At 34.6% G+C, this 17,971-nt stretch overlaps 1 protein-coding gene across 1 annotated transcript; it reads right to left on the bottom strand.

The window, feature by feature from the left end:
* Positions 1-733: 733 nt before the first annotated feature.
* Positions 734-12,763, bottom strand: LOC143258027 (transient receptor potential cation channel subfamily M member 6-like). Its single transcript, XM_076517061.1, has 5 exons — positions 12,677-12,763; positions 10,012-10,222; positions 9,677-9,850; positions 2,310-2,490; positions 734-1,432 (listed from the first exon to the last, which is right to left on the bottom strand). The coding sequence occupies exons 3-4, from the start codon at positions 9,839-9,841 to the stop codon at positions 2,338-2,340; spliced, it is 318 nt and encodes a 105-aa protein (XP_076373176.1). The 5' UTR covers positions 9,842-9,850; positions 10,012-10,222; positions 12,677-12,763; the 3' UTR covers positions 734-1,432; positions 2,310-2,337.
* Positions 12,764-17,971: the final 5,208 nt, after the last annotated feature.

The following is a 17,971-nucleotide window of genomic DNA, read 5'->3' on the forward strand; positions in this document are numbered from 1 at the left end:
AATGTTGCTTCGATCTAAAACAAACACCATGTACAGAACACTTTTCATTTTTAAATAAACTTATTATTTCATTAAATGTTTACGTAATTTGTGATACAATTTAGGCATAGGAAGCTCATGAGTTAATGGGAATTTTTACAAGAATTGAGAATTAATGACTAACTAACCTTTCTTGTACGTGTTTCTTACTCTGTATATCAAGAGATAAACCAACATCTTGTAATATTGAACGCACCTATAACAAAGTTACGAATAATAGGTGCTCTCACCAGTTGAATTCAAGACTTATCTCACTAGCCACTTCTTTCTATAGTAAAGCATTTTCTAATGACTAGATTACCCAGTTTCCAATTTCTCCCCTCAAGAGCTTAAAGCGCAAACAAAAGAAAGTTTTATTGTTCTTTTCGTTTGGGTGTCATTGTCTGTCATCAGTACTTGTTTATACAAAACTCCCTTCGATTTCGATTCTTTATTAAATACCGTGATCATAAAAAGAGTTCTCTTGCTACTTGTGTTCAGCAGTTAACCATGAAAGTTTATTTTTAAATCACCAGTTGTCAAGCTATATTCTTTCATAAATAATGCTTCTCTTTGAGTTTAATAAATTGAAATTTGTGATAACATTTTACACGTAATTTGATGCCAGGTATTTAAGAAGATGTTGACAACAGCACTTTATCTACATCAATACAGTACCAACAGCACTTTATCTACATCAATACAGTACCAACAGCACTTTATTTACATCAATACAGTACCAACAGCACTTTATCTACATCAATACAGTACCAACAGCACTTTATCTACATCAATACAGAAACAACAACACTTTATCTACATCAATACAGAAACAACAACAGCGCTTTATCTGCATCAATACAGTAACATCATATCTGCATTAATACAGAAAAAACAACAGCACTTTATCTACATCAGTACAGTAACAACACCACTTTATCTACATCAATACAATAACAACAACGCTTTATCTACATCAATACAGAGACAACAGCACTTTATCTACATCAGCCCAGAGACAACAGCACTTTTTGTACATTTGTACATCCTGGAAATCTCTCATGTGTCCATCAGAAATTACAAAAACCAAGCACGTCAAAGAAACTAAGTAAAGATACTTTCATTGGTTCAAAGGTCTGGGTTACTACTCTTAACTATTAAAATACAGATCTTAAAGTATTCAACCACTAAGTGTCTTGTGACAATGTTAAAATGTTTGTTTCATATAATATCGATACGTACTTTGCATTTTTGGTGTAACTGTTGTAAGCATAGACCATAATATCAGCTGCTCGTTCAGTTCCCGCGCATATCACCACGGGTATCCGACAAGCAATTGCCTCATGCACGTGAGATATGGCATGAAACTCGCCTTCCAGGAGCAATAAGACAATAGGAATCCCTAAACCAGGATCTGAAAAAAAAAAGAAAGGATCTGACCTATAAAGTTAGATCAGAAAAGAAGTAGACAAGCGTGCGCATTTCTCTCAGTTTACATAAACAGAAATAAAACATTTAAGATTACATACTGTTTACAACTAAGATTTATGGGTAAATTGTGTTTTGATTTCGAATAACTTTACATCTTAAATAAAGATAAATTCGTATAAATATGTGTAAGGTCTAAAACTACTATTACTACTTTATGAGGACAGCAATCAATGGAAATAAATAAGCATATATATATATATATATAACAACCGAAACAATTTTAGAAACAAATGTAGATAGACATTTCTAACAGAAACAAATAGATAAATTTGTACTTTTATTGTTAAACAGAAAACTACAACATGGACTATTTGTGTTGTGCCCATTACAGGTATAAAACTCGATTTTTAGCATTGTAAATCCGTAAATTTAACGCTGACCTACCGAGATATATACTAAATGTTAACCCTACATTATGTATAAGTAAAGACTTATTTAGTAGGTAAAAATTAGAAGTTATTTTTGTACTGTTTTGTTTTTTAAAAAATGTTTATGTTTGAAAACAAACGTAGTTCTCAATTAACAAACAACATTCTTACGTGTTAGGTATAATCAGAGAAAATAAATGTTTATCTTATTTTCGAGGATAATAAACTTCGTTACTCATCCAATGCTTCCTGTCAGCAGTAAGTTTACAAACATACAAAGCTAATATCCAGGATTTTATTCCTTGTGGTGAACAAGGCATAGACATCTCACGATAAAGTTTTGTTCAAGAAGAAAATTAATGTATACCTGGCCCGTAAGGTAGCGCTGCTAATCATTGTAAAACTTTGACTAAGAATAAAAAATGTATATACCTGGTCCATAAGGTGGCGCTGCAATTCGTTATTCAAGTTCTGTTCGGAAGTCTTCAATATCTCGAAATGTTTGACTAAAACCATCGTAAATCAACAAGAAGTGGGTGTGATTAGGATTCAGAGCCGCAGGTTCCCCTTGTTTGAAAACTGGATTTACTTTATACACTGCTGTGTGATGTTCCTACAGATAAAAATAATAACGAAACTCGTTTTACATGTCATTAAAAACAGAACATTCGAAATATCGTTTGTAAAAAAAATACAGTATCGAAAACTGCAAGAATGTAATATAAGCTGAATAGTTAATTTCAAATAAAATATACTGGAATTTTGAAAGACAATGGGTAATTCTTACACAAAATATAAAACTAAAATCCATATTTGAACATTTAAAATGCGGAAATTTACATGCTGCCATTTTTTCCTAGTGCCCCCCCCCCCGGTATAACTATGGTAAGTCTTTAGAATTACAACGTTAAAATCCGTGGCTCGATTCCCTGTGGCAGACATAGCATATAACTTAAGAAAAGCTTAACGTGGCTATGTTCTACAAAATCAAGCAAATCGTTCCCAGTACAAAGCATCGAGTTCGTTAGACATATCCTTCATTTAAATAACCAAGACAATCTCCACAACTCGTCAGGCATATCTTCATAAGCTTAAACAAAAGCACTCTCATAAAAATACAGAAGAAACAACGTAAGTCTGTAAGGCGTTAATTCCACGGATTAGATGGGTTACCTTGCACGCCGCCTTCACAGAACCCTACCACATCGTTGTTATATGTGCCGTAGATTGCACTAGAACTATTTTGCCCGATCACAAAACCTGCACACATATATATAATTTATATCAGGTTTAGTTTTTGAATTTCGCGCAAAGCTACATGATGGCTATCTACGTTAGCCGTCTCTCATTTAGTAGTGAAAGACCAGAGGGAAGACAGCTAGTCATCATCACCCACTGACAACTCTTGGGCTACTGTTTTACCAACGAATAGGAAGAATGACCGCACATTACAACACCCCAATGGCTGAAATGGCGAGCATGTTTTGTGTGACAGGGATTCGAACCCGCGACCGACAGATTGCGAGTCGAGCACCCTAACCACTTGGCCATGCCGGGCCTAAGTACGTTAAAGCTGCATAGACAGGTTTATGTGGTTTAACTGAAATTCTGTGATATCATCCTCCTTGGTCATCTTTCTCGTTCAAACTATCATTGATTTCGAAATGTGTAAGAAAACTTTGTAAACTTTTCGCTTGTGAACCTCGTCAGCTTCATATCTCAACTTGTTATCTTATTAATAGCATCAGGAGATATTCCCAACTTCATAAAAACAAGTATTTGGGTTTGAGAATTCTTTTGCGTACTCATAACCTTGATCTGACGGATGAGATGGCTGCTCCTGATTGCCCGTTGCTAGATGCCCGTAATATTCCCATCGCTGAATAATCTCAGTCTGTGTACATTTCTATTTTAAAAAGAATATTCACATACTTGTCACATAATTCAAGTTTAAAGAAATTTACCCCCCCCCCCTCGCAAGTGGCGCAACGGTATATCTTTGAATATATGTCTTGTTGGAAACCAGGTTTCAAAACCCGTGGTGGCTAGAACACAAATATCCCTTTGTCTAACTTTTTGTTTAATAACAAATGAATTTATTTTAAACTAAAGTCAAAATGCCATAGCCACCTGGCCATGCCAAGCCAATTTATATCAATTATCATATGGATTCTAATGTTCTATCATACGTGTACCTTGGATTGCCATTATTCTATAAGGTTGTTGTTAATGTCTTTGTTTGTTTTGGTTTCTCTCAACACCGTAGCCCACCGCTAGTACAGCGGTAAGTCTACGAATTTACAAGGCTGAAAGAGAGGTTCGATTCCATCCGGTGGGCTCAGGAAATAGCCGATGTGGCTTTATTATAAGAAAAAACACACTCAACACTGTATACACTTGCATGAACATTTTTGTTTATCAAACTCTTTCTGCCATTCACGAATCTCCATTTCACGACCCCGATAAACCTTATAGCGTGGGTCATTCGCTTACTATCGGACATAAGAAATTGATCCTCTCGAATAGCTTCACCTATAACCTTTACACTGCCGGTATTCCATCCACTGGTTATCAACCAGGCATTGGTCGTCAGAGCCGCCTAAGAAAAAAAAAACAATGGTTTGTTTGTTTTTGAATTTCGCACAAAGCTACTCGAGGGCTATCTGTGCTAGCAGTCCCTAATTTAGCAATGTAAGACTAGAGGGAAGGCAGATAGTCATCACCACCCACCGCCAACTCTTAAGCTACTCTTTTACCAACGAATAGTGGGTTTGACCGTCACATTATAACGTCTCCACGGCTGAAATTGCGAGTATGTTTGGTGTAACGGAGATTTGAACCCGCGACCCTCAGAGTACGGGTCAAGCTTCTTAACCACCTGGCCATGCCAGGCCGACCCTTAACAGAGAAATTATCTAATACTGTTTTAGAATATATTTTATTTTTTTGCAAAAAATTGAACGTACGTGTTATTTACCTTGCCTTCGACGTTTACTTGAACAGCGTCTAGACGATGTGAGCTACCGACCAGGTCTGTCCTTTATAAAATTGTACACTAAGCAAACATGCTCAGAATATTACTTAACTAATGATAACTAATGAGAAACGTTAAGGAAATTGAATATAGATAACTAATGAGAAACGTTAGTAAATTGAATATAGATAACTAATGAGAAACGTTAAGTAAATTGAATGTAGATAACTAATGAGAAACGTTAAGTAAATTGAATATAGATAACTAATGAGAAACGTTAAGTAAACTGAATATAGATAACCAATGAGAAACGTTAAGTAAATTGAATATAGATAGCTAATGAGAAACGTTAAGTAAATTGAATGTAGATAACTAATGAGAAACGTTAAGTAAATTGAATATAGATAGCTAATGAGAAACGTTAAGTAAATTGAATATAGATAGCTAATGAGAAACGCTAAGTAAATTGAATATAGATAGCTAATGAGAAACGTTAGTAAATTGAATATAGATAACTAATGAGAAACGTTAAGTAAATTGAATATAGATAGCTAATGAGAAACGTTAGTAAATTGAATGTAGATAACTAATGAGAAACGTTAAGTAAATTGAATATAGATAGCTAATGAGAAACGCTAAGTAAATTGAATATAGATAGCTAATGAGAAACGCTAAGTAAATTGAATATAGATAGCTAATGAGAAACGTTAAGTAAATTGAATATAGATAACTAATGAGAAACGTTAAGTAAATTGAATATAGATAGCTAATGAGAAACGTTAGTAAATTGAATGTAGATAACTAATGAGAAACGTTAAGTAAATTGAATATAGATAGCTAATGAGAAACGCTAAGTAAATTGAATATAGATAGCTAATGAGAAACGCTAAGTAAATTGAATATAGATAGCTAATGAGAAACGCTAAGTAAATTGAATATAGATAGCTAATGAGAAACGTTAGTAAATTGAATGTAGATAACTAATGAGAAACGTTAAGTAAATTGAATATAGATAGCTAATGAGAAACGCTAAGTAAATTGAATATAGATAGCTAATGAGAAACGTTAGTAAATTGAATATAGATAACTAATGAGAAACGTTAAGTAAATTGAATATAGATAGCTAATGAGAAACGCTAAGTAAATTGAATATAGATAGCTAATGAGAAACGCTAAGTAAATTGAATATAGATAGCTAATGAGAAACGTTAAGTAAATTGAATATAGATAGCTAATGAGAAACGCTAAGTAAATTGAATATAGATAGCTAATGAGAAACGCTAAGTAAATTGAATATAGATAGCTAATGAGAAACGCTAAGTAAATTGAATATAGATAGCTAATGAGAAACGCTAAGTAAATTGAATATAGATAGCTAATGAGAAACGCTAAGTAAATTGAATATAGATAGCTAATGAGAAACGCTAAGTAAATTGAATATAGATAACTAATGAGAAACGTTAAGTAAATTGAATATAGATAGCTAATGAGAAACGTTAGTAAATTGAATGTAGATAACTAATGAGAAACGTTAAGTAAATTGAATATAGATAGCTAATGAGAAACGCTAAGTAAATTGAATATAGATAGCTAATGAGAAACGTTAGTAAATTGAATGTAGATAACTAATGAGAAACGTTAAGTAAATTGAATATAGATAGCTAATGAGAAACGCTAAGTAAATTGAATATAGATAGCTAATGAGAAACGTTAAGTAAATTGAATATAGATAGCTAATGAGAAACGTTAAGTAAATTGAATATAGATAGCTAATGAGAAACGTTAAGTAAATTGAATATAGATAGCTAATGAGAAACGTTAGTAAATTGAATATAGATAGCTAATGAGAAACGTTAAGTAAATTGAATATAGATAGCTAATGAGAAACGTTAGTAAATTGAATATAGATAACCAATGAGAAACGTTAAGTAAATTGAATATAGATAGCTAATGAGAAACGTTAAGTAAATTGAATATAGATAGCTAATGAGAAACGTTAAGTAAATTGAATATAGATAACTAATGAGAAACGTTAAGTAAATTGAATATAGATAGCTAATGAGAAACGCTAAGTAAATTGAATATAGATAGCTAATGAGAAACGTTAGTAAATTGAATATAGATAGCTAATGAGAAACGCTAAGTAAATTGAATATAGATAACTAATGAGAAACGTTAAGTGAACTGAATATAGATAGCTAATGAGAGCGCTAAGTAAATTGAATATAGATAGCTAATGAGAAACGCTAAGTAAATTGAATATAGATAACTAATGAGAAACGCTAAGTAAATTGAATATAGATAGCTAATGAGAAACGTTAGTAAATTGAATATAGATAGCTAATGAGAAACGCTAAGTAAATTGAATATAGATAGCTAATGAGAAACGTTAGTAAATTGAATATAGATAGCTAATGAGAAACGCTAAGTAAATTGAATATAGATAACTAATGAGAAACGTTAAGTGAACTGAATATAGATAGCTAATGAGAAACGCTAAGTAAATTGAATATAGATAGCTAATGAGAAACGCTAAGTAAATTGAATATAGATAACTAATGAGAAACGCTAAGTAAATTGAATATAGATAGCTAATGAGAAACGTTAGTAAATTGAATATAGATAGCTAATGAGAAACGTTAAGTAAATTGAATATAGATAGCTAATGAGAAACGTTAAGTAAATTGAATATAGATAACTAATGAGAAACGTTAAGTAAATTGAATATAGATAACTAATGAGAAACGTTAAGTAAATTGAATATAGATAACTAATGAGAAACGTTAAGTAAATTGAATATAGATAACTAATGAGAAACGTTAAGTAAATTGAATATAGATAACTAATGAGAAACGTTAAGTAAATTGAATATAGATAACTAATGAGAAACGTTAAGTAAATTGAATATAAATCGATGATGACTTCTTCCGGCTAGAAAGCAATAAGTTTACGAACTTACAACAATAAAACAATAAAGTCCGTGGTTCAATTTTCCACAATAGACACAGCAGATAGCCCACTGTGGCTCTGCTTTAAAACAGCCGATGGTGACACTTAATAGCTAACCCTCGTAGAACGAGCACAAATTCAACGTTTACACGCCGAAGCTATTCTATGATTACACTGCACGACACCTATTGTAAAAATACATTATGTGTGGTTTCGCCAGCAGCAGCGGACGAATACTGACTTATCGGCATGAACATTTTTAGATCTCAAGTTGCTCACACTTAATGTGCGAGAAAGAAGACTCTCTTTATTTTTCAATTTCGATTGTATATCTGATTGCATCTCTGGTATCCAACACTGGATCAGCAATAAGTTTACAACACTAAAATATGAAGTGTAAGCCCTCGCAATGGACAGAGTGCAGATAGCTCTTTATGTAGCTTTACATCTCTCTCTCTCTCATTGTTATTTGGGTATTAGGGCTTATATACCCAGAAAGATCAGGTTTAGGCGACCTCTCTCTCCTTCATTTATATTTGTATCAGCATCTGTCAAGTGTATTTATACATTATACACGAGTAACCCACACTGCCACTGTCAGAGTAATGTCCGTGCACTATCTACATATACACTTGGTACAAATAAATCATTTCTCTTTATAGTTCCATAATTATTTGCACTTTCATCAGATTGGTAGTAACTATAAAAGATTTACATAAAACCCTTTCATTGTTTATTAGTTAACCCCTAAACTAATGTGAAATCTAGTTTATAGATTCTTTTTATTTTGAAAATATATATTTATTGAGGAAAGGTGTTTATAACTATCCTCATAATGTATGCAGTACCTGTCTAGTTCGCTTACTAGTTCATTTTGTCTTCAATTTTTATCAAAATAGTTTATTCTACAATGTAGGAGTCTATCTGCTATTGTTTCCATGTGTGCGTATTTATGCATGAATTCAGATGATGTTGTTCTGAGCAGTTTATAAGCTGTTGTGAGTATTGTGTTTGTATTGTTTGTAGTAGTTTTTTACTTATGTTTATCCTTGCAGAGGCTGTATAGTCAACGACGGGTCTAATGTATGTTTTATATATTTTCATGATGTTATCTGCCGTAGCTCCACTATCTTTTACCAGTTAGATTCCTAGCAGTTTGTTCTTCGCCAAATTTTTCTTTTAATATTATTTGTGTGGTTTACCCACGTTAGCTTTGAGTCAAATGTTAGTCCTAAAAATTTTGCAGATGCAGCAGTCTGAAGGAGTGCTCCATTCATATAGAACTGAGGTTGTGCTTTTCTATGTTTAGTTAACTTAGTAAATACTACTAGTTGTGTTTATTTTGATTCTATATTTTTAACAACATTTACTTATTCTATTTAATTGTGGTTGTATGTTTGTGACTGCTATTGCTGGTGTTGATGCACTTTATCAGACTGCTACATCGTCTGAGAACTGTAAGGAGTATCCATTACTTGGACCTTTTAGAGGCATATTATTCAAGTACATGATGAACAGGATAGGGATAACCACCCCTTAACTTTACATGGTTTGGTTTGAATTTCGCGCAAAGTTACAATAAGGCTATCTGAGCTACATCAAGGAAAATAACAAAGCAACATGCTAAGTAACAGTTTGAAATTATAAAGAAAAACAAGACACGTCTTTATAATTTAATAAACTTTTAACGTGTTAAATATCATATAACTTATATTTTTTCTTCCAATTTTTCTCATACATTTTCACTCAGTAAATAACTTATAACTTAAAAATATAAAACTACTGAATTAAAGAAAACGAATCATGTGCATTGTTTCCAATAAATAATTAATATTTTCCCCACTAGTCTCTTTAAATTATTTTTTAAAAAGCTTACATTGATAAGTCCTGTGTTAAATCTCTCCTTCTGCTTTGCACTAAGGTGGAAGTCTTTAGCACCACCTGTCACAGAAATTACCAGCTGCGGTTCGTGAGGTTTCATCATTCGCCAGTGAACTTTCATAAACTTAAAAAGGTCATCCACGAATGTGTCATTCGACATCCTGATATACTGAAAACACAATAGAAACAAATGGATTGTTCACTGTACTTATACAGTAGAAATGGCTATTATTTTAATATAGTTTAAGTAGGAATGTCATGTTGTTTCTATTCCGAAACCAAAGACTTATAAGCATACTATTAAGATATAAGACTATTGTATCGATATACCTTCGCTAGTTTTGCTAGTCATAAACCGTCCATTTGAAATTCTATTTTCCCAAAGACGTTTGTTGGAAACTCTTTTATCCCACTCTCTCTCTCATTTTCCTCTTCAAGTTTGGAAATCACGTGACTCATAGTTACCGGAAGTACAATATCTAATTCAGTTTTCTCGTTGACGTCATTGTGATCAGACTGTAACAGTCCACAATGACAAGTACTGAAAAAAACAATGAAAAAATAAATTAGAAAAAAAAGTCGCAACTTGCTCTCCAACACACATGTGTTTTTGTTTTGCTTTCTGGTGTAATTTTTTTCTATGGTTATTATACTTTATATTGTTAAAATATATGGACATCTTTAAAACATACATTGGTCTTAGAGGTACTATAAACACTTTCGTCCATTACGTAGTTTTATAAGTGTTTCTTCTATGGTGCAGCCAGAGAAAAAGATGTTTCTTGAATATTTTTATTATCTCACAATTTGTTGATAAAGATTAACGTTAGGGGGTGCTGACTAGCTGGCGTGGCTACATCGTGACACGTCAAACAAATGGCAAGTGAACATTGCCATCAAGCAACTTTGTGGGAAACCCAACAAACAAATAAATAAAACACATTAATATTTGTGCTTTATGACGTCTAGCAATAGACGCCAGGATAAAAGCCAGTTTCATATTTCAGGGCTACTTGCGCATAGTTGTCCCTAATTTTAAAACTGATAGACTAGAGAGAGAGCGAAAGCAGCTAGTCACCATTACACACCACAATATACTTATCAGCAGTGAGCTGAGAAACGCGTACTCTATAATTTAACATCTGATCAAGTTAGGACACACGAAGTTTGACTCTCAAAGTGAGAATAACGCTCTTGCATCTATGGATAATTTTGTTTGTTTTTAAATTTCGCCGAAAGCTGCACGAGAGCTGTCTGCGCTATCCGCCCCTAATTCAACAGTGTAAGACTACAGGGAAGGTAGCTAGTCATCACCACCTTCCGCCAGCTCTTCGGCTACTCTTTTACCAATTAATAGTGAGATTGACTGTCACATTATAATGCCCCTACAGCTGAAAGGGCGAGCATGTTTGTTGTGACGGGGATTCGAACCCGCGACCCTCGGATTATAAGTCGAGTGCCTTAACCATCTGGTCATGACCGGCCTTCAATAAGTAATACGCATATGTATAACACAGTCAAGTACCCTGTCTTCTGGTAGGAATAAAGTATTAGGTTTCGAGAGAGTTAAGGATCATGCTGATAATGCAACGATATTAGTTGTTGTTTGCAAAGCTATAGTGCTTGTTGGATTTCAAACAAGATACTAAAATGAGAGATTAAGAAACGAGCCAATACAAGGTATGGCCAATAACGGGATAATCTAATCAATGTTGACACCAAAATTGTATAAAATAACAATCACAGCAAAATTAAAAAAAAATTGATTATAACTTCCGTGAGACTGTTCAGTCTATGAGATATGAAACTCTAATCTACCAAGCGAAACAAGGGAGGGATTACACTGTAACATCGAAAAATAGTTAAATGTGTTTACATAGTATATCTTAACCAGTTAAAACGTTTTTGTTCCCTACGTTTTAAAAGTGAAGATATTATTGTGAGTTGCACAATAATTATCACTGCATAATCAGAGTTGCACTCACTTCTTACACAGTTTTCTGATCACCAGGTTCAACCAAATACTATCGATAATAGATCCAAATAGTGAAAACGTCTTTCAAGTACAACAGTTTTTCAAAGCAAATGATGAACACAGGAGCTAGGTACATGAAATTACAGTTCACAGCGCCACGTCCAGTCATGCTCCATTTAATAACCGTAGTTACCTGTATACGTCTTTCACGTTCAAAGCATATCATTCTTCCCCAAATGCTTCCATAAGCCGTCTTGTGTACCATGCCGATAGTTTATTAGCGTCCATCTTAACAGTCCAATTGCATAAAAATCCATATGCGCTTGACTGTTATGCCTTTAAATGGAACAGTATGAACACTCGTTTAATTTTCCAACTGCTTGACATATGCAACGGTTGAGCGGATATTTCGTCGAAGAAATTTATGTACACGTAACTTGTGTCGTTTTTCCAAACAGTAATCCTTCTTGATAATGTTACATATTGTTGTCTGCGTGGGACACGCAGACGGTTTCTCATAAATTTTTATGTTCATGTATTTTCACCTGTTACAATACAACGCACTTTTCTGACCACTGCTGAGGTACACCACTTGTTACATGTATCTTTTTCGATTATTCCGATGCCTCAGAATGATCAATATTCCTTTGTTTCCGTTAAGTAAAGTGATCATCTCTTTCTTTGAAACTTTAAATATACAATCTCAATACACCTTTATGATCTGAGGGTACGAATATTTTGATTTGGAAAGGGCTGTTACGTACCCTTTACAACAGTGGTCAGTTTTCAGTGGATTCATGCTACCTACACAACGACAAACAATGTCAACTTGTAGTTTCGATACATTTTTATACACCATGGTTTTGTACTGATTGTGTTATGTTGGTTTGTGACTTCAAAATTATTTTAACACAAGGAATGCAAGCCTTTCTATTAGTGATGACATACATTGTTTGTCAGTGCATCTAATCCTATTTTATACACAAACAGAGGTATGTATTTATACAAAATGAGCCTTACTTTTCTTTCTCGGTAGCGCAGACTTCACAGTGAATACATTTCGTCCTTTTAATGTTTTGTAACACAATTAGTTCTTTCTGTGCTGTAATAGATAAATAAATAATGTTAACATCAAGGCCCAGAAATGGAAATCAAACACTAATATTGAATTATTTGCTCTCGATTTTTAATGTAATCAAACACTAAAAAGTGGGTAAAGAGGATCGAAAGATTTCCCTTTACATTTGAGACGTTTTTCGTCGTTTTGCATAAAGATGCACAATGGAGCATGTGTGTTGTTTCCACTGCAGGGATCGAAGCCTGAGTTTCAGCGTCACAATCATTCAGACTTATCGCTGAGCCTCTAGGGACCCCGTATTAAATATGCATGGCATAATCGAGCGTGTGTATTTATAAATATGAATATTATAGGTTTTATTAGCTTTTAACCTCAAATAGTGGATCAACCTGAAGTTCCTAACCTCAACGACTGAACGCGTTGACTTTGTTTTCTCATGTGTTCTGGTACCGACATTTATGGTCAATGGTTTCAGTTTTTTCATGTTGAAAGTGCAAATTCTTCGGTATCAAAAGACAACTGAAATGTTAGCACTTTGTAGAATTTTATGTTCACCACTGTGTAAAAATAACATTTTGTAACTGACAATAACAACGTACATTACTAACACTTTCCAATAAAAAGTAATTCTTTACAGTGTAACGTTCGTAAGGAGTAGTAGGTTCGTTATGAGATTCGGTCGCTAACCTGTGATTTTAATAAACTGCCCAAGAGATCCTGCAAGGAAAAATCTCCTTTTGAACTAAATAAATAAAAAAAAACACAAATACGTGTAGAATTATTAACGTAACTACTTGTACAATAAATAATCATTCAGAAACACTGGTGGCAGTACAAACTGACTAAGCATGACGTAAGTTTCTGGTAAGAAAGATTACCACAATATAACCGTTTTTTTCGAATATTTTGAGAATTCCTGTATAAAAATAAACAATACTGTAAAATAACATATCCTCTACAATGTATCTGCTATAATGTTGCCGAAGAGGCCTTTTGCACAATACCAGGCCAACTGGATATGAGAAATGTTGTAATGGTTAGAGTTTTATATTTGGAATTTGCTTAAGAGGATAGTCGAAGAATTAAATACGACATTCTAAAGACATCCAGTAAGAATTAGTTTTATTTTATTTGGTGAAAACAACTAGTGAAATAACAGATATGTTCATGAAATGTATAAACCGTAGTTCCTAAAACGAAAACATTTTACTTCAAACTTTATTAACAACAAACTGAAATACCCATCAAATGAAGAAGAATATTTAGGCCTGGTTACAAGTTTAATATCAATCATATATTTCAAAGTAACAATTTTAACATAAGATTTATCACAAAATTTTAAAACTATAATAAAGCTTCTTCATAAGTGATATTTGCAGTTTGATTTCATCTGCCAACAAATAAAGATTCTGAGGGGATTTAACCCTAGAACATCCTACATCTCGTGGTTGTTTCAGAAAAATATCCAGCAATTTTGGTACTTTGATTTCGGATCCATTTAGAATGTCCAACATTAAAGCGTCAACCTGCCAAGATTACTTGATTTTGACTCAATAGGCTGACAGTATCAAACCAACAGACTTTACAAAATAGAAACAGGGTTACGTTCAATTTTGACCTCTTAGGACATTCACCATAGTGAAAGGTGTTTATCTATAAATTTTGATTGAAATTGTTTCAGTAGGCTTGGCGGAGCTGGGTGAAAACAAACTCACATTCCGCATTTATATATATAGATATATTTTACAGTGGGTCAGCGTTAAGTTTACAGAGTTAGAATGCTAAAATCCAGGATTCAATTTCCTCGAGGGACAAAGCACAAATAGCCTATTATGTTTATGCTTTACTCGTTTTAATTCAGTATTCAGTATTGTAAAAAATTAATAAAACTAAATGTGCTTCTACAGGGTCATCGAAGGTGTTCTGTTTAACGAATAAATAAAACTAAAATATCTTGCCTTTGAAGTTCATATGCCATGTTGAATTGTAGTCTACAGAGTACGTAACTCTTCTCGTGATTCATGGCATGCGCATGTTTTACTTATGTCACAACTGTAGAAATTGCAAAGATAAGCGTCCCTTATGTGACCTATTATTAGTGTCTAGTGACTGACTGACAGACAAAACATTACTGGGCAGAGATACGAGTGGTTAAACTTTCTAGACGGTCTTCGGCCCCCTTTCGAAAAAAAAAAATACATCTGCATTCCTAGCAGCTAATTACAGATGATAAAACAGGTTCTAGACTGTTCTTCAACAACTTGTTTACTTATTGGCATCTGGTCAATGATCAGAGGTTGTTGTTCTTTCTTTGTTGTTGTTTGTTTTCAGGGCTGTAACCACCACTCAGAGAGGGAAATTTTTTGTTTTTTAATTTCAGATAATTTTTGTAAAATCACATTATTAAATAAACTAAAATATGAACTCCGTTAAAAAAACTTTATAAAAAAACTGCCAGAAAACAACAATATTTCTCAACAATTTTAAATTTTTCTGGGGCACATGATGGATATCTGGATTTTGGACCTGGTGAAACAGGTTTGTATCCGTACTACCCCACAAAATATTTTTAACACTTTACGCACACAACGTTATAACAGTGACAGTCAATCACTTGGCGTAGGTGATAAGGTGTCGTTGACTGTCTGCATTCCTTCTGGTTAGTAATGCATAATAAGAGACAGTAACAAATAGACTTAGTGGCTTTAGTGTAAATAAAAAAACACTAATACAAAATACCAGTTCTTCGTTTCATAAAAGTAACGATACGCTAGTTCATGTGTAAGCTGTTGTTTATTTCGTTCCACAAATTTTCAACATCGATGTTGAACAGGAAATTTAACACTAATAATGTATGTTACCAGCATACACTACTACATACAAGAACCAGCATTTAACACCTATGCAGAGAATATATTTTCGACTTTTATGTCTGTTTGTTTATGAATTTCGCGCAAAGCTACACAAGGACCATCTGCGCTAGCTGACCCTAATTTTGAAGTGTAAGACTATAGGAGGCAACGAGTCATCACCACCTACCGCCAATTCTTGGGCTACTCTTTTAACAACGAATAGTGGGATTGACCGCGACATTATAACGCCTCACGGCTGAAAGGGCCAGAATGTTTGGTGTGACGGGGATTCGAACCCGCGACCCTGAGATTACGAGTCGAACACCTTATCCCATATGGTTTTGGTTTTGTTATTAGTGTATGACTGTACGCCTTATGCATTTGGTACTCTATTCCAACCTCGCGTTGTGTGATGTTTCGAACACATTTAACAAACTGGATTTATTTTCATTGTTTTAACACAAAACTGCACAACCCATGTGTACAGCAGAGAAACTGAACCCTTAATTTCAACGTCAACATTTATCAAACTTACCGCTGAGCAAAAGACACGAATTTAAAATGTGTTAATTTCTGTTAACAAACGAGAGTTTCTCACATCCGGTTTCAGGAAATCGCGAGCACGCGCTATGATATCGATCCGGAATTCTTCCACAGAAGAAAGTGGAAATTTCCGACATAACGTGTATTTAGTTATCGATTATAATACACAAAAGTCCCATGATGTGACCGTACCACAGAATACAAACATTTTGTTGTGTGATGTTTTACGTATGATTCAACCTTGTAGAAAACAGTTCACAACCACACCACGTTTTTTACCCTTGAAAAATGTAATAACGATATATATGTTTTATATAACTGTTTGTTTGTTTTTTGAATTTCGCACAAAGCTACTCGAGGGCTATCTGTGCTAGACGTCCCTAATTTTGCAGTGTAAGCCTAGAGGGAAGGCAGCTAGACATCACCACCCACCGCCAACTCTTGGACTACTCTTTTACCAACGAATAGTGGGATTGACCGTCACATTATAATGCCCCCACGGCTGAAAAGGCGAGCATGTTTGGCTCGACGGGGATGCGAACCCGCGACCCTCGGATTACGAGTCGCACGCCTTAACGCGCTTGGCCATGCCGGGCCGTTTTATATAATACTCACACAACTGTTGGAGACCTGTGAAAACCAACATAAAGTTCCGACAGAATCTATTTTGACAGCTGGTCAAAAGTTTAAGACCATACCAGAAAGAAGTCCTAAACAGGGTAGGAAATGCCCAGTAAGAGGTCTCAGTGGTGAGTTGCACGGCCGTCATTGCGAATAACTCCAAACATTCGCGTTGGCATGGTCGATATAAGCGTTTGCAGAAGGCTGGCTGGAATGTTATTCCAAGTGGTTAAGATGGTTTCATGAAGATCATGCACTGTTTGGAATTGACGTCAATTTCTATAGATTTCCTTTACCATCCACCCCCAAACATTTTCAATGGGGTTCAGTTCGGACGAACACGCTGGATGGTCCAAAAGAATTGCGTTATTCGTCATGAACAAGTCCCTTGTCCTGCGGGCATTGTGGATTGCAGCGTTGTCCTGGTGAAAGATCCAGTCATTTCCACACAAGCGAGAGCCTTCAGTCAATGAGGATGCTCTCTCCAACATGCCAATGTAGCCAGCTGCTGTTTGACGCCCATGTATAACCTGAAGCTCCATTGTTCCATAGAAAGAGAAAGCACCCCAGATCATGATGGAACCTCCTCCACTGTATCGCTTAGAAAATGTTTCCGGTGAGTTATCCTTATCCTGCCAGTCATGTTGGAAGCCATGTAGACCACCCCGGTTAAATGTTTTATCATGAAAGTCCCAAGTTTGGTGCTTCGCAGCAAAGTTTAATCGTGATGTGGAAGGAGGCGTGGCCTTTGAAGACGTTTGCTGTTTTTAAAGCCTTTCTCTCGTAGACGCCGTCTTATATTTCTTGAGCTGCATTCTGCGTCCGTGAGGGCCTTAATCTGGTTCGACGATCGACTGGTGTCTTGCGGGACAACGCCGGCGAAATTTTCTTGAGCCACCCACTTGAAATTCACATTCCGTATCCCTCAGGGTCTTTTAAGAAATTTCCAAGAACAGTTTTACTACGTTCAATCTTACCAGCGATGGAACGTTGAGAGAGACCTTGCTTTTGCAGCTCGACAATTCTGTCGTGTTCAAACTCTGTCAACTTTTAAGCCTTTGCCATGTTTTTACCCAATGTAACACAGGAGATGTCAGTGGGAGATGTTGACAACGCTAATACTTAAACACAAATGACTAAATTTCGTTACGTGTTTACCGATTAACGCTTCGTTTCAATATGGTCTTAAACTTTTGACCAGCTAGTATTTAGGCTAATTTC

The sequence above is a fragment of the Tachypleus tridentatus genome, chromosome 7 (genome assembly GCF_004210375.1).
Source record: "Tachypleus tridentatus isolate NWPU-2018 chromosome 7, ASM421037v1, whole genome shotgun sequence".
Taxonomy (NCBI): domain Eukaryota; kingdom Metazoa; phylum Arthropoda; class Merostomata; order Xiphosura; family Limulidae; genus Tachypleus; species Tachypleus tridentatus.

Bases quoted from the DNA above. Each gene is read 5' to 3' on its own strand.
- LOC143258027 (XM_076517061.1), bottom strand. From the start codon at position 9,841: ATGTCGAATGACACATTCGTGGATGACCTTTTTAAGTTTATGAAAGTT. The intron at 2,491-9,676 runs GTAAGCTTTTTA...TTTTATCTGTAG, and splicing joins TTAACACAGGACTTATCAAT to GAACATCACACAGCAGTGTA.